We start from the raw sequence: 21695 nt of genomic DNA on the forward strand, positions 1-21695 counted from the left end.
TGAGTCGATTGTCTAGAAAATGTGGTATCCTCAACGTCTCAGAACCCCATGGGCTTTCACGGCCTGTTACAGGGATAGCTTTGCTTTTTACCTTTTTCTTTTAATGCTAGTGGGTGGGACTAAGTCCCTTGTCCTGTGGCCACTTCTGGCCTATTGTACCAGTCCCATATGATAGGTGAGGGTAATTGTGGAGCAATTGGTGGAATGAAGATTGGCAGGGGAAACCAAAGTACTCGGAGAAACCCGCCCCAGCGCCACTTTGTGCACCACAAATCCCACTTGACCAGAACCGGGATGGAACCCGGGCCGCCGCAGTGGGAAGCCAGCAACTAACCGCTTGAGCTATGGCGCGACCAACCTTTTATCTCTACTAAGATGTCAGCTGCCTGTACAGAAACTGCCATTCGGCCATGTAAGAGAGACGCCTTCATGAATCTCAGTCTGGCTCAGGCGCTGAATCAGTACAACCCAACGATATTTCAGGATTGCATTTAAGTAATTATTGATTATAAATAAATGTGAACCAGAAACAGGAAGCTGCATTATATCGGCGTAAATATATACTATTTACTTTTCTAATAAAGAAAAGTCTGCGTCGTGAGGAACCAGGATGTTATCATTTCCATGGAGGTGTTTGCCAGTAGAGAAAGAATGCTTTTGTATGCAATTTGCCTTTTTATGCAGGCCGTGGTTCTCAATATGAATTCTGGATTGCGCCTGAAGAGAAATGAGAAGTGTAGCAGTGGCTGCATCTGCAATGAGGGAGTGAGAGAAGGTGACTCTGCGTAACCAAGGCCCTACACATATTCTAGAGTCCCTATCTCAGTTAGTGAACCCAAAGAAATCGGTCAGCTGAGAATAATCAAGTTTAAAGATACGGACAATGTTTAAGACCAAAGTCACAAGCCAAAAGTCCATCCTACAGACGCTTCCATACGTCTATTTTTACTGAACAATAAATATTCTCAGTTTCCCTCGATGTTTTATTTGTCTTTACCTCTCTCTGGTTCTCTCTCATTTTTCGTAATTTCTTTACTTTATTATTTCTTTCTGGCCTCTCTCTCTCTTTCTGTATTTTTGTAGTCAAAGTATTTTGCACGTACTTGTTCACAGTTGGACTTAATCCTCTCCCATCTGCGGCAGCAATGTTGCATCTGAGATAAATTCCAAGGGAATGCAATAAGTCTATATGGACACAGAACAGTACACATCTAAGTAGACTTTTCTCCACTCAGTTCTTGTTTATCCCTTTCTTTTCCTGCCTTTAACAAGTCCCGAATTTTAGAGATAATTTACTTTAATATTGTAACGGATTTGATCAACGCGTTGCCAGGCAACAGCTCTGTAAACACGGTCAAACAGGCAACAATAGAGGAGGCTGTGTTGGCCGTGTCCGCAGTGACGTCACGCAGCGGTGGGTGGTGGTCACGTGACATGTGTTTCCTATGATGCGTGCCCGTTCCTTGGCTACAGAAGTGACAGAATCCGTTCGGTTCGGGGACGAGTCTGTTGTTGATAGGAGATAGCCACAGGAAGTTCGTAGTTGAAGAAGAGTACAAGAAGTCAGGCTGTAAAGATTTAACGTGTGATTTAAAACTTTATATGTGCTATAGCACAGTGTTATTGGGAGTGTGTGATTTAATGAGACTTTTATAGTCCCTATGTTATAAATCCGTGAAGACTAGTGGAGATAAACTGAAGAGATTAGCGTGGAGTGCTTTTAGTGTGAAAATCAGTAACAGTTTTATAATTGATTGTTATTACACCTTGTAAGTGGTTAATAAATACAATTACCAACCAAAACCCGCGTCTTAGTCACTGTGACATGTGACAATATTCTGTCTATATTATCGGAACCAGATAAATATTCCGAGAATTTTACGGGTTTGTGATTAATACAAGTTCCGCCATAGATATTTTCAGTGAATAAAGAAAAGGTGCTTAAGTCTCGCATTGCTACGAACAACTACAAAGCATGAGGTAAAGCTTCGGAATAGACATATAGCTTGTTATTTAAACTCAAGTTAGTGATACGAACCCAAGACCAATGCAGACGTGTAGACGCCGGTACCGAGAGCCGGGTCCAGAAATTCGAAGAGAAGGAAAATTTCATAGCTCCACGCGATGGATCGAGCCACGCCCATCAGACAAGAAAGTATCATAGATGCTATCAGAGTTGTCTTACGTCCAATTCTGAAAACACGAAAGGGGGCGGAAGGAAATTATAGCAATAAGCACACAAACCTGAAATGTTAAACAAAATATGAATAGGTATAATTTTTTCTAAACAGACCGACCGCTGTAACGAAATATATTTGCAACTCGACGACATGAAACCATTCATGTAGGCCCTCGTTGTTTAAATATATGTTACATGTAGCTATGTGGACAATATTAAAATGGATCTTAGAGAGATAGGATGGGATGGTATGGATTGGATTGATCTGGCTCAGGATAGGGACCAGTGAAGGGCTCTTGTGAACACGGTAATGAATAGGGACCGGATTTTATGCCCTAATAATCCCTTAAATATGTATGCATTTATGCATGAAAAACTTCCGAAATATGCATTAAAATATGCACATAAATTTTATATTAAATATTAAAAAAGATTTTACATTATTTTAAGACCAACAGATCAATATTTAAGTTCATTTTATGTAATCACTGAATGATTCACTTGCAATAAAAAACTATACTTAAATACAAATCATGCAACAAAGCCAACATATTTCATTACAAATTTAAAAAACCATTGGTACCCACATTTAGCTCTCCGAACTTTCAACTTCTCTTTTGTTGCAGTTCACAATTACTAAATGTTTTAGGTTTTCCATAGTTAGTCGCCTCCTATTGTCTCGTAAGATTCCCTCATAGCGGGAAAATCTTGTTTCCACCTCAGAGGACCTTTGGGGCGCATGTATAAAAGCCGCAATTTGCCACTGTTAGTGATTTTTACTTGGCAGTTCAGTACGGTTACCGGCTAAAATTTCTTCAATTTCACACATTTGTTCATGTCCTGGATTTTTTAAAGAATACTGTGTACTTTTTCCTTTACTACTTCACCTACTCTTCCAGGAACCGAATTCAATTTGGAAACAGTGGTTTTGAACACACTTAACGACTGATACAAAGTAGTGTTGCTATTGCTTGCCTCCAGTGAGGAAATGGCGGATGGAAAATGAGAGAAGTGAGCAGATATATAGGAAAGATTAGTTTCTAGTTCTGCGTTTTTAGTACATGTTGGGCAATTTGAATTGACGCTGCACTTTTGGGATCAAATGTATTCNGAAGAAGCGTAACGAACCTTATGGAGACTTCGGAAATAAATAAGCAAAGTCCTTAATCGGTTGGATAGTATTACGTTGATAGTGGCTACATGTGGACGCTTCCGACTAATCTCTTCGCGGCCACTTTGATGATACGCGGATGAGGCAAGTTACGAGTAGAGGGATCGGGGAAGTCCCGCCCTGGGTATTGCATCAGAAACATGAATCATGACGAAATGTTGAGTCAAATATGCAACATATTCTAATACGGGGAAAAAAATGTATACGCACGACCACGATTGAAAATTTGAACATAAAAATAAAAAATATTATGATAAACATTTTAAAAAGGAAATATGCAGTATAAATAGAGATCTTCGAAAATATGATGCTTATTCATAAAACAGGCAAAATATGCATTTATATGCACCATCAAACCATGTCCAAAATTTAAGATATGAAGTAATTCTTACATATATCCAAACGAGCATACTTTCTGGTTACAAGAAAGAAATATGCATTTGCATTAAAATCCGGTCCCTAGTAATGAACCTTCGGGTTCCATAAAATGCTGGGAAATTGTTGAGTAGCTGCAGATTTGGCTTCTCCTCAAGAAGGGCTCAGCTCCATAAGTAAGTAAGTAAGTAAGTAAGCAGTTTCGTAATCATTTTTATAAAGACGGTAGGACTCCTTGGACGAATAATCAGCCCGTCGCAAAGCCGCTATCTACACACAGAACAGCACAAACTAAGAATAAAACCATACACACATCAAACATTCATGCCTTGAGCGGGATTCGAACCCACGATCCCAGCTTTCGAGCGAGCGAAGACAGTTCATGCCTTAGACCGCGCGGCCACTGGGATCGGCGCATGGAACTATAACTGCACTACAAAACACTTGAAGAACTAACGAAGAGAATAGTGTGGAATGTCAAAAGAAAATTTGATATAATGAAGCAGAACCGCTTGCAGACATTTAAAATATTCGTAGCCCCTAAAATTGTTACCAACGCATAGAGGAATTTATAAAGTTAATTAATCGTAACATTGGCAAACATGCATTTCACTATGGGCCCTGTGTATAATAATATAATTGCTGTAAAGTTTTAAGTATTGCGAATACGTTTTGCGCTCGTAACTGCGGAACTATCCTGTCACTATCATATCTAACTATCCTATAAAGCCTGCTCTATAACTTGCTATAACAATTCCCTGCTGTAAGCTGCTTTTTTTGTGGATTGCGCAAAATGATCTTAGCTACTGCACTATCTCCTTTCATTCATTCAGTTTACATCCGTTCCTTAAAAAAAAAAGTTTAATACACCACCATGATGTCTGTGTGTTTGTTCCCTAATTTCAAATTTTGGTATGGACGTTGTCCCATTAGAGCCCATTCCAATGCCGTACATTTTATTTTCCTATGATCAGTAATGACGTCATGGCGGACGTACGAATTTGTGAGGTAGGAGCAATAGCAGAGCCATTTAATCTTACTTATTAATTAATTAATAACGATGATATCCTCACCTAGTTATACCTCTCTCTTTTTTTTTCCTTGGCACTACAGCCCCAGTGGGCCTAGGCCTACCTCCATGAACTCCGTTCACTTCGGTTTTTCTAGATCTTACACATACGGTAGGACTCCTTGGGCGAGTGATCAGCTCGTCGCAAGGCCTCTACCTGTAGACAAACACAGAAAAACGCACACAAACATCCATGCCCTGAGGGGGATTCGAACCCACGATCCCGGCTTCCGAGCGAGCGGAGACAGTACATGCCTTAGAGCGCTCGGGTACCGTGACTGGCTATACCTCTCTTTACCTTTAACAAAAATGTATTCCAGGAATCTTCTTGGGGGTAAAGGGCGGCCGACTCGTAAAGCTGACAACATCACCTCCATCTATGAGCCGATTGTCTAGAACAGTGGTTCTCAACCTTTGTGAGACCGCGGTATAATTGATGTCAGGACCCTGTACCGGATCGCGGCCCAACGGCTGAGAAACACTGGTCTAGAAAATATGGGAACCTCGACGTCCCTCAACAGTATGGGCCTCCACGGCCTGTTATAGGGATAGCTTTACTTTTGTTTTGTTACCTACTGTATGCTTCAGTTCGAGAAGCATCAAAATGCAAGTGATCAGTAGACAGATTCCAGGCTTTGTAGTTATCATACAACAGATCAGTTAACTCTGGGGCTGGAATGTGACACAGGCGGGGTGCAACCTATTAAAATCCTTCCTTCTTGCTATGGCATCGTCCAGTTAATTGTCCAACGAAATTCTGCAGCCGCAGGATCACAGAGAACGCAGCCGCGTTGTTGTTCATCAGGAAGACATTTCATATGAGTCATAGTTGACCCTGCCAGTTAAGTGGTCAATAAACCCAGGCTCTTGACAAATTTAGTTTAACCAATAAGAAAACAAATGAATTTTTATAGAGAAAGGTATAAGAACAAGTCAAATGAATCAATTGCTTTCCCGCAGGGAAGTGGACATAGGCCTATTCAGATGGGGGCAAGTAATGCAAATAAAAATATTAATGGCCCAGTGATTGTGGGCACAGAAGATCCAGTTGGACAGAAAAATTCCTACTTTGTGTGTACAACAACAGCGCACTGTTTACAGCTTGTACTGAGTTAAATAAATTTGGTTAACAAAGCTGGTTAAATGAACTCCCCTATCCTTGCTACTGCATGAGGTTCGTAATAGGATTTATTAATATCTGACAGAACAACCCTAAAATTTCAACATCCCTGACGCCATAATCCGCCACTGGACACCATCCTAAGTCAATTCCATCCACCTATCATCCTAAAAATCCATTCCAATTGTGTTCTTCCTTCTTCTCAGTTTTCCAAGTGGACTCATCCAAGAGGTCGTCCCGTCAGCGTTTTGCAATGGATCTGTCTCTCTCCCCACCCTAACCGCTTGTCCAGATCATCATGGCGTCCTGTATCTCATCATAGTAACAATACCAGTGACCTGCATAAACAACGAAATTCCTCGCTATGAAGGGCTCTATCTTCTGGGGTGTAACGCCGTGTAGTCCGTTAAAAGTCATCCGACGTTACGGGGAACATATCGCCTCCATCTTCAGGGTCGAATAAGCCAAGCAAGGCACCAGCATGAAAGCAAGTAGCAATGCGACCTCCTTTCACGCTGGTATATTGCTCGGCTTATTCTTTTACCCTGAAGCTGGAGGCGATATGTTCCCCGAAACGTCGGCTGTCTTTCAACGGACTACACGGCGTTATGTCCCATAAGTCAGTAGTCTTCACAACCACCGCTGTGTGAACCTCAGATGGGAGTCAGCACTTCTTGTAATATGATTCGGTTAAGTATACATTAAATCTCATTGAATCACCTTCCAGAACCAGCCCAAAATCTGGCACTCAAGAACTCACCTGTCAGAAACCAAGCCAACAACAGATAATCCTACGAACTGTCCGATGTTATTCACAGTGCCCACTATCGTTAGCTTCCAGAGATTCTCTTCGCACGTTAGGTCCCACTGGAAACACAACGGCAACATTAATAATAATAATAATAATAATAATAATAATAATAATAATTTGTATCTGGTATAATGTATGTGGATGCAGAGTTCCACCAGAACGTAGATACCAATCTACCATACTATACGGCGTCACATCCCAGAAGAGTGTAATCTTAAATCTGTCCTCTTATTTATGAAAATGTCTTTCAACTGGTGTCTTCTCTTCAGATTTTAGACTGAAATCTTGCATTCTAGGCATTACTTATTCCTCCCATTCATCCTGCACGCTTTCCGCTTGTCTGTTCCCTTGAGTTAAGTACTGTAATACAAAAACACACTCTGTGGCTTGAGTCCATAAGCGAACTAGACCGACCGAGCGACCGCCGCTTGTCCGCGAAATTAGTGCCAACTTTAGCGGATAGAGAGTGTCGCGTAAGTACTGTAATAACACAGAAATACTTTTTTTGTTTTTACTTTTTCCATCGTCCGGAATTCTAGGTAATAGAGGACACGACGTTTCGGAAAGAGATCTAGTTTCCGAAACGTCGTGTCCTCTATTATCTAGAATTCCGGACGATGGAAAAAGTCTAAAAACTCAGTAATTCTGTGTGTCGTTCACCATCGTCAGAACCCTTTAGAATCTACCGTAATAACGTTTTGTAAAGAGTAATATAATATTAAGTAACTCCATGGAGCTGTCATTCTTGACAAGCCGCCAGTCGTCGAGCCACTAGATAATTTCGCAACATTTTATGGAACCTGAAAGTTCATTATCATGTTCACAAGAGCCCTCCACCGGCCCCTATTCTGAGCCAGATGGTAATATACTGTCACGTGCTGGGTATGTCACGCGACAAATAACTTCACGTGGGTCTCGGATTTAGCGAATCTTTATTGGACACTCACACTTACACACCATACAATTATTGCCACTTGCAGTATCGCCTGACTTATGGGCTAATATTTCAGTACTCAAATTTCTGATACTCAATCTTCAATACGTGTCATAAGCTCGGCTTATGTAGGTGTTCTGCGGACTGGATACCATTTCTTACGGTTTCGTTTCTACTGTCCGCTGTTACGTAATGGGTCTTCAGTTCATCTCCGTGGAGAATCGGCGTTCTCTACGCAACGGCTCACTGTTAGAATTGTAATATCGCTATTGTTATTTCCTATGCAACGGTCTGTTCTAGCGTTTCCATGGAAGTAACCCTTTTGGATTCCAAACATGTGACAATACTATATATTCGTATATATATCGTATAATATATATACAGTATATCGTATAATATATATTCGTAATATACGCTCACAAATACAGAGTGGTTCTAAACTATTGATAGACAATTGTTTAGAATCATATTGCATTGTTAAGTGGCTGCTAGAGATACGTACAGAATCTGCTATTACTGCTACCAGCAAAAGTCTCATATGGTTCTTAGTACAATATCACTGCCAACGATTATCCATCTCTCATATATTCTATACCTGTAGTAACATGCAGATATCTCTACACGTATACAAAGTATATAATATAATTCTGGGGGCACGCAGTAGCGTAGTTTGTTGAGGCACTATGCTACAAGCCGGAAGGTCGTAGGTTCGATTCCCGATGAGGTTATTGGCGTTCTCAATTGACCTAATCCTTCCAGCTGCACAATGGCCCTCGGGTCGACGCAGCCTCTAACAGAAATGAGTATCAGGAATCTTCCTGGTTGTTAAAGGGCGCCCGGCGCGTAAGGCTGACAACCTTACCGCCATCTTTGAGCCAGTTATCTAGAGAAAATTTGGGAGCCTCGACGTCTCACATCCCTATGGGCCTTCAGGGCCTGTCACAGGAATAAAAAAAAAAAGTAAAGCTATTCCTGTAACAGGCCATGAAGGCCCATAGGGTTGTGAGACGTTGAGGGTCCCACATTATCTAGACAATCGGCTCAAAGATGGCGGTAACGTTGTCAGCCTTACGCGCTTTACTCCCCAGGAAAATTATTTACTTAATTCCTGGTACTCATTTCTGTTAGAGGCTGAGTCGACCCCAAGGCCATAGTGCGGCCGGAAGGATTAGGTCAATTGAAAAAAAAATCCAATGACCTCATCGGTATTCGAACCCGCGACCTTCCGACTTGTAGCATAATGCCTTAACCTATCTTTACCTTTTTTGTTTTACAATGTGATTCTAAACTATTGTCGGACATTAGTATAGAATCACGCTGTACACTATTATAGCCTACTTCTCTCAGGATCGTAGTTTCCTCGCCGTCATAGACCCATCCCTCGCAACTGGTGACGCTGTTGTTATCGAAGCTTTCAGGCGAGCACGAGGAATCGTTTAGTTCTGCATTTTCACTCAGGAAGGAGGAGTTACGAGGTTCGTAGCGGAGACAGCGCCGAGGGACAGACCGTCCGTCATGCTGATAGAACGGCACAGCGTTCTGTAACCAGTCAGGCCGGAAAGTCGCCTCCTTGCCGTCACAACCTGGAATGCGACATCTGCAGGAAGACAGAGAAATGTGTTTAAAATGGAAACGTGCCTCTATCTTTGGTCGCAAGAATGTACAGTGAAGAGTAACGTAACCTTTACGAAATGATGACTATCGAACGTAAAGAAGAAATGAGAAATAAGAAATGATTGACAAAAAGGACTGTGTTGGAGGTCTGAAAAAATAAATAAATAAAAATGAAGGAAAGATAGAAAGAGAAAGATGAAGGTGGAAAAATATAGGGATGTGAAAGAATTAGCACGCGGTAGCGTAGTTGGTTGAGGCACTATGCTACAAGCTGGAAGGTCGCGAGTTCGATTCCCGATAAGGTCATTGGACTTTTCAATTGACTTAATCCTTCCAGCTGCACTATGTCCCTGGGGTTGACTCAGGTGCTAACAAAAAATGAGTACCAGGAATCTTCCTGGGGATAAAGGGCGGCCGGCGCGTAAGGCTGACAACCAGGCCGCGCCATAGCTAAAGCGGTTAGTCGCTGGCTTCCCACCGCGGCGGCCCGGTTTCGATCCCGGGTCTGGTCAAGTGGGATTTGTGGTGGACAAAGTGGCGCTGGGGCGGGTTTTCTCAGAGTACTTCGGTTTCCCCTGCCAATCTTCATTCCACCAAATTCTCCATCACCATAATCACCCGGGGCAGGTACGATAGGCCAATCAGTGGCCGCCGTGCTCAAGAGGACCCAGCTGGACGCCACCCCCCACTAAGTGAATTAAAAAAAAAGGCTGACAACCTCACCTCTGTCTGTGGACGATGTTGTCGGCGTCTCTGAGGAACGTGCTGCCTCTATCTTCAGGCTCGAAGTCTACGTACGTCGGCCCTGAGGGTGGAGGCAACATCGCTCACATTTCACACGGCGTATGAATGTATAAGGGGTGGGGCGTTCTTGGCCCTTGCACCGCGACCACAGTGATCTATTGTGCCTTTCAGACGGTGTAACAACGCGAGAACGGAGCTGAACAATCTGATGTTTCACAGAATTTCTGGGTCCTTGGACTTTTTCCATCATCCGGAATTCTGTGTGTCATCCACAATCGTCAGAACCCTGAAGGACCTATCAGTCTGATGTTTATTTCAGTTTCTGTTCAAACCCGAAGCCACGCTTACTGGTTTCCGACTTCTGCCGCTAGAGGACCACAACGCTAGTGCCGTTGTTACAGCCGGTATTCCTTGCTCAGTCGATCAACATACTGCCATCAGTACTTTTATTTTCAACTTTGGCCATTGATTGTGCGTATCATTTTCAAATTTTGCTTGATTTAACCCAAATTTACTTCTACGAACATTTTAATTTAAATTTAGGATATACCTAAACACAAATGCCCTACGTTTAAACGTGTACAGATCCCTCCCCCATATTTTTTGTTGTAAGAGTCTCTTGTAAGTTTCACAGATATTTTTAACTGCCCAATTACTATCCAAGGTTGTATTTCTGCTGTATGTTTAGTAACATAAAACCCAGGGAGCAACTGCACGAAATTATCAAACACGCGTGAAGTTCAGTTTTCTCACGTAAGAGTTCTGTAGGAGGGGCTGGGTTTCTAAGCAGTGTGAAGCTCTGTAACAAATCAATAATAATAATAATAATAATAATAATGTATTAACCACCTACCTTAAGAATAAAGGATTCTACATTTTCCACACAGAGTGTAGATGGCTTTAGAGTGATTCTCACAACAAACGACTGTCTCCCTATAGCACTACCCGGTTCAGCTCCAAAGGACGACGCAGTGTGAAGTAGAAACCTTTTTTTTTTTTAATATTTAGATGAATTTTAGGCGCCAAATTGTTAAAATTAAATATGTTCACTGATAAAGATAAAACAAGCGTCTAATATTCTAACATACGATAACTAAGAATGTTAATTATAAGTTAAGTGAATCCTTTGCTATGCTTAAATTGTGATCATTTGGGTTGGCGTAATCCAGGTCACCGCTGCGAAAATTTAGATTGTCGTCCAGCTTATGACTCCATGTTGTTCTGGAGACCGCGTTTGTGCCTTGTTCATGACAAGTGTAAAGACACCGAAATGAGGACCCATCCAGTGACATGATACTGACATGACGCCTGAAAGCCGGAATAGTGGAGCCAGAGCAGACGTCCATTGCTAGGCAGCGGCTCGATAAACACATTCTCGCTGCAACAATATAACGACGTTTGTCGTTGAATCGGCGGAAGGATGGACAGATAATGCAGTTCGACAGAGGGCTCACAAAGAAGAACTACAATACTGACGATTGTAGCGGAATTAACATGCTTTAGTTCATAGTTTATTCCTTCTTTCTTAGTCTCTACTGTTGAATGTCTCATTCGGTTGCTTCTTTAATGTTTAATGAATGGATTATTAATTAATAATTATTTTTCTATTATTCTCTAAGGCATTCACACGAAAGCATTTGAACAATAAAAAAAAAGAGTCTGAAATTTACAGAATTTCATTGTGAAAGCGCTACAATAATTCTGCTTCCATTTTTACCTATAATTCAGATCTCCAGCTGTGAAAATGAAACTGGCTTCAAACATGGCTGCAAACAAAATGGCCACACTGAGTAGTAGGTAATTGGTGGCCTGGAACTTTCCAAAGTGTTTTAGTTCGTCCAGCACTTCGTCGAGATCCATAGCGGTTTTGAATATCTGAAAAATACAGAGTAACTCAACAAATAACATGTATCAGAAACTCCTGAGGGGTAGTAAACAGTCATTTTCTGAGTTTCAGAGGTTAGGATTACCCAGGCAGTCTTTACAGAAATATAATTTAGATGCTGTGTCTTAGTCTGCATTTCTGCTAAGCCTGAAGTCAAGACTCTCCTTATTAGCTTGGGGAAATGCAAATCAAGAACCAAATGTCGCAACTTTTGTTTCATTATATTTTTACAGAATGATTTTTTCACACCTTTACTATACGTAATCTGCCCTCCCCGCTAGGCTGTGACGTCACACAACAATGGAGTCCGTGCAGCGACCGTTGGTATGCAATCGGTCGGTAAATACGTTCCAATAATATAAGCTGTTTTCTGTGTGGTCCACGAGAGGCCTATGTAAGGGGGTTCAATGCACCCAAAGAGTAACTAGAAATAGGGCATAATCTGCTGTGCCGAGCCTGGATTGACAGAGGCCTTGTATATATTGTACATAGATGTAGGAATTAAGATTAAATTGTAAATATATGTAAATACTGACAATGGACTTACTAACACAGACTATGACTGACAAATGACAGACCCGACCTCTCGTCAGAGAGGGCGCCCCAAATGAACAAGACAGTAACTTTCATATAAAGAAAAAAATCTGGTCATGAGCCCCAGTCGGGGCGCGACACCAAGACAGACAGACTGACTGACCGTCAGTCGCAATGTGACTTTGACTTTGACTTTGACTTTGACCAAAGAGTAATAAAGTAATAAAGAGTAATAATAAATAAGTGATTATCCCGTGTGGAGGCCGGATCCAATACCTCCACCCACCGTGACCCTGCGAGTCGTAGGAGGCAACGAAAAGGGAAGTCTCAATTCTGAGGCAGTAAAATGTGGTCGCGAGTCCCAAGGGACTCGGACCCGAGTAAGACTGCGCTGGCAAAGGCCAGCAGCATATACAAAAGACAGACCCGTCCTCTCGTCAGAGAAGGTGCCCCACAGAAACAATACCGTAAATATCAAACGGTAATAATTAATATCTGGTCATGAGCCCCAAATGGGGCTGGACACCAAGACTTACTGACTGACTGACTGACCGACCGTCAGTCGCAATGTGACTTGGACTTGGAGGCAGTTCAGTGAAATTCATTCTGAAAATATTCCAAAAGCACATTGAAGAAAGAGGCCTGCTTAACACAGGCCAGTTTGGTTTCCGTACACGTCACAGCACGACACTGCAATGTGTGAGGCTAGCAGAGCACGTGACCCTTAATTTCAACAATAATATGTCTACGGCTGCGGTGTTCTTGGACATCTAAAAAGCCTTTGATGCTACAAGGCACTCGAATTTACTATAGAAGTTGTTAAAACTGAAGTTTCGACCAGCTTAATCGAGCTTATTGGATCATTTCTTTCACAACGAAAATTCAGTGTTTCGGTGTAAGGACCACATGGATTCGATTCTCGTCACGGGTCCACCGACCCTCCTGTCCTGTGGGTATCGGGTTCAGTTTCACGTGGAGTAAAACAAGAATAGTGGTCATATTTATGGAACATACTTCAGTGACAACGAATACATAGAAATTATTGAGTTCCCACAGCGACGACTCGAATACCAACAGGCCGTTGCCTGGGAATGTCTGTAAGAACAGATTGTTCGTTGCGTAACAACGGATGAAACCAAACACTTCTGCAAGGTGTTCTGTGTTCAGTAAGGCTAGCATATCCTAAGTAACGGATCGTTCGTTGCCTAACAACGGATGAAATTAAACCTTCGATAAGGTATTCACTATTCCATTCGTCCGCCGGATGTATAAGAGAGTCGCAACGTGACTTGGACTTTGACTTTGACTGTGAGAGTTCAGTGTCACGAGTGCCACGAGTATCACAAGAGATTCAGAGTAAAATCACAGTTTGTAGATCACAGCAGAGGATTCGACTCTAGCAAGTAAAGGAAGAGGAAACGGAAGTAAAAATGTTGAGAGTAGTGAATGCTGCAGGACAATCCATGTTTCGTCATGTTTTGTCTGGATTGGTGAATAATCAGAAGAATGGAGCGTCCCTTCTCCGGGTATCTGCATGTTATCCGCAGATGCAGAGACATATGTCAGCTCAACACAATTTTCCTCGCCATCCGGTTCCACCTCTTACGCAAACGCTGGCTAAATTTGTCAGGTCAGTGCAACCCCTTCTGTCACCATCAGAGCTCTCTACTACAAAAAGTCTTGTGAAAGACTTTGAGGAAGGAGATGGGCAGAAACTTCAACAAATTCTAGAAAACAGAGCCAGAAACATGGAGAGCTGGTTAGCTGACTGGTGGCTTAATGCAGCATATTTGGCATACCGACTTCCTGTAGTTGTTCATTCAAACCCCGCCCTTGTGTTTCCACGTCGGCATTTTCAAACAGAAGAAGAATTCCTAAAATATGCTGCTGACCTCACTTATGCTGCCCTTAACTACAAATCAGACATTGATAATGATAAAATACCCATTGATAAGATGGGTAAACAACCATTAGATATGACTCAGTATAAGAGGATATATGGTACATGCCGAATTCCAGCACCAGAATGTGATAAAATGCATTTCACTGATCCATCACGTCCTGTGCACCATATTGTAGTTGCAAGGAATAATAATTTTTTCAAGTTCTGTGTCTATGACAGCAATGGTGAGATTATAAGTCCTGCTAAGCTCCTAGTGGGGTTGAAAACAGTGTTAAATGCCTCTGAGAAACCAGGAGAAGCTGTTGGAATTCTGACAAGCGAACACCGAGATACATGGGCAAGAGTACACAGTGACTTAGTGAAAGATGCAAGAAACCGCAGAAGTGTAGAAGCTATTCAGACTTCTCTGTTTCTTCTCTGTCTTGATGGACCTACTTCCAATATTAGGGCTCCAAATATTGCAACTATGGATGCACTGAAAATGATCCATGGAGGTGGTAGCAAAGAAAATTCTGGAAATCGCTGGTTTGACAAAACAATTGAGATTGTAGTTGGTGAGGAAGGAGAAGTTGGAATCACAGTGGAGCATAGCCCCGCTGAAGCAGTACCAATTGCTATGCTCATGAATTATTGCTTGGATTTCCTTGAGAAGATGCCAAAAAGCAAACGTGGAGAGGACACTGCAGCTTTTCCAAAACCAGAAAAATTACAGTTTAATATCAGCTCAGACATTAAGAATGCTATTGAAGTGGCTCAGCAGAACCTGGACAAGTTGGTCGAGTACACTGACTTCTTGTGTTGTACTTATTCTGGATATGGAAAGAACTTAATCAAAGAGTTCAAAGTGAGTCCTGACAGTTATATCCAGATGGCGCTCCAGTTAGCATATTACAGACTCCACAATGAACCAGCAGCTCACTATGAATCGGCTGGTACACGGCTGTTCCATCTGGGACGCACTGAAGCCATTCGATCATGCTCAGTTGAATCTGTACATTTTGCCAAGACAATGCTGGATTCTAAGAGTTCAAATGAAGATAAAAAACAAGCTCTGGTGGCTGCTGTGAAAAGTCATAAAGACTATGCTACACAGGCTGCACTTGGACAAGGTGTAGACAGGCATCTGCTAGGCCTGAAGCTTGCAGCAATTGAAAATGGAATGCAACTACATCCTCTCTACAGAGACCCATCAATTGTGCGTAGTACACATTTCAAAATAACAAGCAGCCAGGTTGCAGGGAAAGGTAATTCAGTGATGTGTTACGGCCCAGTGGTTCCTGATGGCTATGCAGCCTGCTACAATCCCTTGCCAAACACATTGAACTTCGGTTTAGCAGCTTTCAAATCAGGCCGTGGTACTGATGTAAAGGCCTTCCATGATGCCCTGATGGCTTCATTTGATGACATGGAAAAAGTGATGGCTATTGGTCATCAAACTAGAGCAAAGCTGTAATTTATTATAAGCCCTTGTGTTATATGTAATTTTATGAGGATGGTCTCTGAGCATTATGAGAATGGAACCATTGAATGTGCACTAGGCTTGTGATATTGGTTTGTTAGGATTTGTGTTCGGTATTATATAGAGATGACAGAGATATTTACTTCAGTTTTTTTAATTACATTGTAATTTTCGGAGAACAATTTAGTAGGCTTACACGCAATTAATAATAATAAGTTTTAGAACTGATATAGGGCTATTTCTCTTAGGCTAGGATATGTAATCTTTGTTTATAGAATACCCATTCTTCTAATTTTATATTGTTGTCTTTTAGGTTATGATTTTGAGTTCTTGTGTAGTTACTAGCGTTTGGAAGGAACCTGTTGCCCCTAATGTCAGAGTAGCACGTATGAGGCACTTATGTATGATGTCTTAATTCAAAAGGTCATGACATAAATATTCACAGCCCCCCCCCCCGGCCTGTGAAATTTTCGAAGGACAGTTCAGTAGGCTTACACGCAATAAATATCAATAAGTTTTAGAAATGATATAGGGCTATTTCTCTTAGGCTAGGTTATGTAATCTTTGTATATAGAATACCCATTCTCCTGATTTTATATCGTTGTCTTTTAGGTTATGATTTTGATTTCTTGTGTAGTTACTAGTGGAAAATAATAAAATGGGTCTTAGAGAAATAGGATGGGATGGTATGGATTGGATTGACCTGGTTCAGGATAGGGACCAGCGAAGGGCTCTTGTGAACACTAATGAACCTTCGAGTTCCATAAATCACTGGGAAATTTTTGAGTAGCTGCAGAATTGGCGGCTCCTCCAGAAGGGCTCAGTTCCATGAGTAAGTAAATAAGTCACTAGCGGCTGAAAGGAACCTGTTGCCCCTAATTTCAGAGTTGAACATATGAAGCGCTTAAGTATGACGTCATAATTCAAAAGGTCATGACATAAATATTCACTTGTAACAGCCCCCCCCCGGCCTGTGAAATTTTCGAAGGACAGTTCAGTAGGCTTACACGCAATAAATATTAATAAGTTTTAAAAATGAAATAGCGCTATTACTCTTAGGCTAGGATATGTAATCTTTGTTTATAGAATACCCATTCTTCTAATTTTATATTGTTGTCTTTTAGGTTATGATTATGATTTCTTGTGTAGTTACTAGCGTTTGGAAGGAATCTGTTGCCCCAGTTTCAGAGTAGAACGTATGTGGCATTATGTATGACGTCATAATTCAAAAGGTCATGATATAAATACTCACTTGCATCATTCCAGAACAGCCCCCCTCCCCTCGGCCTGTGAAACTTGCTTACATGATGGGGTTTCACGGCATCTTCTTGAGGCAGCCACAACAATTACCAGACATTTAATAATATACCATATATAACCATATTTCATTGTATAACTTTCGTTTTATAATAATTTTATAATTGTATTGTATTTTTATACCTTGTATTATTATAATGTCCATTGTAGGACAGAATTTCAGTTCAATATAGTGTGAGTGTAGTAACTATGTATTTTCCTGATGATGGTTTTAAAAGCCGAAACATGTAGCTAAGGTGATATTGACTTAGACCGTTTCGTTGTTGTGTCACGACGGATCCAAATAAAGAATTTTATATGATGAACACAAAAGGATGTACTCAATGAAAATAATATTAATAATATAGTTCATTATGTTTGTATTTTCATCACATATGTTAAGGAGTTAACAGTGCTGACACTTTTACAGATGTAATTAAATGTGTGTTTTGAATAGTAGAGGTTTACAGTGTGTTGACATGTACTTACCAGTCTGAAGAAAATAAATCCATTCACTTGGCAGCCATTTTTTAAATTTGTCTTCTAAAGAACTGTGAATTTGAAGGACGCAACACCTCTTCCGATTCCAGCTGAGGAACCGAAATTTAGTTCCTGTTACAAAATATATTCCATTCATTTGTGTGTGGCTCATTTGAATTAAAGCTCACTGGCCACGCACTGTCTCCCAAAGTGTCCCATCATGCCACGAGCTCTAAGAATAAACTCGGTGCAGTTGCCAATACGATTAACTTGAAAATCTTGACAATAGATGGCCACCTCGCTTCTCTATCACGCATTATATAATATATTATGGGAAAACACATTTTGTTTATAAAAAGTCACATTCTATCGCAGATGAAAGTAGGTTAGGATGGAACGGAAGACACGAAAACGGTTGCTGTGTTGTCGTGAAATTTCGCCTAGTACCGTGTGCCAAAAAATCATACAAACTTAAGGCCGGATCATGCGGTGGTAATGTAAACACGCAGGCGCCGTGCAGCAGTTTCAATCGATACAACCCGCCGAGGTTTTCTTTACTGCAACCGCGCTGTGTGGGCTGTGTTTGTGCGTCATCTACAAAAAGAATCAAACTTGACATGGAAAGGTACAGGTTGACACAGTTGTGCCCCTGCTGCAGTACGTCATGAAAACTACAGGGAGATTGGAGGTGTGTAATTCCACGCACTAGATGGAAGTGAGTGGCTAATATCACGCCCCTGTCGCTTTACCCCCAGGGAAGGGAACCCTGTTACGCATTGAACGGGAGGCAGAATGGATCCCAGAACAGGTCTGGACGTTGTGGGAAAGAAAACCTACAAATTAAGGATGTCCTTAGTATGAAACGCCTCCTTCCTTCTGTTGCAGCCTGTGCTTTAGATCCAAATATTCTGGCATTGCCTTCTATTTTTGAACAGTAATATTATAACTGTACGTAAGGGCCCGAAGTCTCCTTTGGATATCATTTTGCAGAAGTATAATTTTGGAGTATTAATTCTGTTTGAAGCAAAGAAGAAGTGAGGCGAATGCATTGTGTATGCCCCCTAACTTCAAATTTTGAACCAGTTGACATATTTTCAAGAGCATTTGGAGTTATGCCATTGGAGACCACATCAACGTCATAATTTTTGCTTTCCTACAACGAGAGGCAACCTGTTGACGCTTTCATACGAAGCAGTTATGGCAGACGACCAAAATAGTTTGGCTTCAGCTCTCGGCGCATTGCTCGATGTATGGACTAGGCCACAAGCTTCGAAGCGGTGTCACTCTTCACCAGGGTGCCGACTGAGGAGAACTTGGGTCTGCTTAGTCCACACTTTGAGGAGGATATCCTGAAGTTCTTCCGCCATGTCCTGACTTCCTCATACTTCAGTTTCACTGGCCAGTTCTAGGAACAAATTTACGTCGTGTTTATGGGTTCACCACTCTCTCCGGTCAAAGCTAACTTCTTCATGGATAATTTCGAGAAGATGCCGATCGACCAGGCCGCCCATAACACCCTCTGCTAGTTCCGTTACGTGGACACTTTCATCGTCTGACCACATGGACCCTACAGGCTGAGGGGGCCCATACACGTACGAGTCTGGCTCGCAAGTCCGACTCGGCTCGGCTCGGGTTCCAACGAGCCAAACTCGTCCTTATGTGGGTCGCCACGCTCATACGTGTGTGGTGAAATTATTCCGAGCCCGGCTCCTCGCCGAGCCGGACTCGCAAGCCAGACTCGTACGTGTATGGGCCGCCTGAAGGACTTCCTTGACCACTTGAACAGTGTCCACCAGGATACTAATTTGAGGAATAAAATGTTCAGTAAATGAAGCAAGCACCACACAATGAAGATATGGGGAACAGACGTAAAGCTCTACTATATTAAGTCGTCAGCTTCATCCTGTCGTGAAATAAGACCTCGAGGTGTATTTTTGCGACATACTTTATTACTGAACGACGTAACTACAATTCAACGTAACTATAACACAAATGTTGAAAAAGTCGTTTCACAGTCGGTCCTTTCGTGCTAACAACTCTTACTAGAATGTCAAAGAATATTCCTATGCAGTGTTTTATACACAAGACGTTCCCTGGCAACGAACCTTCATTCAACAAGACGTTCCCCGGAAACGAATCTTCAATGAAGGTCATCCATGTTCCGGGGTAACGTTGTTACTGCCCGGCAAATAACACGCAACAACTAGTAGAGCAAACGCTATGCAGTCATGGATCATAAGTCAATGAATTAAAGGGGAAAGATATCTCAATTCCTCACATCCCCAGAGAGCCTTTGGAAGGAGACGTTTGTTGTTTTCCAGTCAGTTTGAGAACTGAAGAAGTCCAGCCAGTCAGCCTACTGGCCGCCTTGTCTCGAGTTACATGTGAGTGCTTCATTACTCTTCTATTTGCATTCCGATCTGACAAAAGGCGCAGTGAGTTTACTGATGACGTCAGTTCCCCCTTCCTTTGCCGATGTTCTCAGCTTCCTCGATGGTGTCTGGTAGTTTTACATTTAGAGTTTCGGGGAAGGAGAGGGCTAGCAACCCGCCCAACATCGCCATGCTACCAAAAAGTAGCAAGGGGAGCGACTCCAAGTACCCCTCCTAAAATCAGCCAAAATACAGAGAAACAAGAATGAATGAATGTTGAAATTGTTTAAATTGGCTCTTACACAACTACTAAAATGTTTGGAGAAGAGAAGGATCACGCGATAGCGTAGTTAGTTGAAGCACTATGCGACAAGCCTGAAGGTCGCGGGCTCGATTCCCGATAAGATCATTGGATGTTTCAATTGACCTAATCCTTCCAACCGCACTATGGCCCAGGTGGTCGACTCAGTCTCTAACAGAAATGGGTACCAGGAAACTTCCATTCCAGATGATCAAGGTACGCAAATCTCCCTACCAGGTACTAATCCAGGAAGAGTAAATTTCACTAAGATGCACCTTAAATTTATCGTACCGTCTCCTTTTCGGTCGTCCAAATGACTGTTTTCCGGCATCCCGAAGTGTGCCTTGCTGTCAAAAGAAAGCCACTTACCAGCAAGGGAGTCTGAGGCGCTATCACGGAGCCGATACGCCCGAGCATGGAGCAACAAGCGAGCGTCGAGTGCCGCAGTTCCGTCGGAAACAGTTCGGCAGTGAACACGAAAACCACAGCGAAGGAAATCGTGATACCGAACTTCCCCAGCATGAACAGGAGCAGCTGTACCAGGCCCAACTCTGTTACAGAGAACATACGTAATGCATATTCGGGATATTGCCTGCCCGGGTGTTTGGTTTGTCAGTTGCGAGTAGGTCAAAAGTGGTTAGGTGTATCATGAAAAGTTAAACAATTGACGGAACTGTTTAACTTTCATGATATTGTTACTGTGACGGACCAGAATGTAACAAATCAAATTGGTTAGGTGTAATCTGAACTGAATGTGTTGAGAATCTGCATACCTTATCTCTACCATATTTGTTACATACCCCTTCCACTTCATTACCCTTGGTTTGGTCCCACTAATACAGTGCGTACAATCAAGTGCGCGCCGCGGCTGCAATTTGCCGTGAGTCANCAAATTATTGATCTTATTATGCTGTACTTTCCTCAGTCCCTTCTCTTAGGTCTAGTTCTTCGTTTTATAGCTACCTGTTGGCAGAAACGCGAAGGAGATGCAGCTGACGCCCGAGAGAATGAGGGAGAGGCAAAGAGTGCACTTCCTGCCCAGTCTGTCCATGGCGAAGTAGAACACGACGTAAGCTGGGAGTTCTATCAGCGCCACCAGGATGAAGTTGGTGAACTGGTTGCCTCCCACTAATACCGAGTTCAGAGACAACCCGAAGAACACGAACGTGATGCTGAACCTGAACAATCACTACTTTATTTCAGGACCGAAGAAGAAATTACAGACATCGGGTGTGCTCAAATCAGTGATATTTAAAAGTTTTCTTTATCAATTATTCCTTTCCATCTTACTCGCGAGACATGTCTCTTCAAGATCAACATCGACTTATATGTGCGGCTGTTGAAAAAGGATCTATCTATCTATCTATCTATCTATCTATCTATCTATCTATCTATCTATCTATCTATCTATCTATCTATCTATCTATCTATCTATCTATCTATCTATC

At 42.1% G+C, this 21695-nt stretch overlaps 2 protein-coding genes and 1 long non-coding RNA gene across 8 annotated transcripts in view; 2 read left to right on the top strand and 1 right to left on the bottom strand.

Moving 5' to 3' along the window:
• LOC117282411 overlaps positions 1 to 17142 on the top strand; it is a 136049-nt gene extending 118907 nt beyond the window's left edge. Inside the window, exon 4 of the long non-coding RNA XR_004513146.1 lies at positions 17065 to 17142. This is a non-coding gene — a long non-coding RNA (uncharacterized LOC117282411). The remainder of the gene's footprint in view (positions 1 to 17064) is intronic.
• The window catches only part of LOC111865396 (organic cation transporter protein), a 57601-nt gene that overhangs the window by 16010 nt on the left and 19896 nt on the right, over positions 1 to 21695 (bottom strand). For all 6 annotated transcript variants that reach the window (XR_002842975.2, XM_023853384.2, XM_023853393.2 and 3 more), the window contains 6 exons: positions 21211 to 21425; positions 20617 to 20798; positions 11735 to 11892; positions 8998 to 9256; positions 6675 to 6781; positions 2039 to 2193 (listed from right to left, as the gene is read on the bottom strand). Coding sequence is in view for 5 of the 6 variants with exons in the window: in XM_023853384.2 (XP_023709152.1) it covers positions 2039 to 2193; positions 6675 to 6781; positions 8998 to 9256; positions 11735 to 11892; positions 20617 to 20798; positions 21211 to 21425 (1076 nt within the window). In the remaining variant the exon portion in view is untranslated. The remainder of the gene's footprint in view (positions 1 to 2038; positions 2194 to 6674; positions 6782 to 8997; positions 9257 to 11734; positions 11893 to 20616; positions 20799 to 21210; positions 21426 to 21695) is intronic.
• Positions 13073 to 16505, top strand: LOC111865414 (carnitine O-acetyltransferase-like). The gene has a single exon (XM_033751864.1). It carries the CDS (start codon positions 13867 to 13869, stop codon positions 15790 to 15792), a length of 1926 nt encoding a protein of 641 aa, XP_033607755.1. The 5' UTR covers positions 13073 to 13866; the 3' UTR covers positions 15793 to 16505.

This window comes from Cryptotermes secundus, unplaced genomic scaffold, assembly GCF_002891405.2.
Source record: "Cryptotermes secundus unplaced genomic scaffold, Csec_1.0 scaffold944, whole genome shotgun sequence".
In the NCBI taxonomy this organism is placed as follows: domain Eukaryota; kingdom Metazoa; phylum Arthropoda; class Insecta; order Blattodea; family Kalotermitidae; genus Cryptotermes; species Cryptotermes secundus.

Bases quoted from the DNA above. Each gene is read 5' to 3' on its own strand.
- LOC111865414 (XM_033751864.1), top strand. From the start codon at position 13,867: ATGTTGAGAGTAGTGAATGCTGCAGGACAATCCATGTTTCGTCATGTT.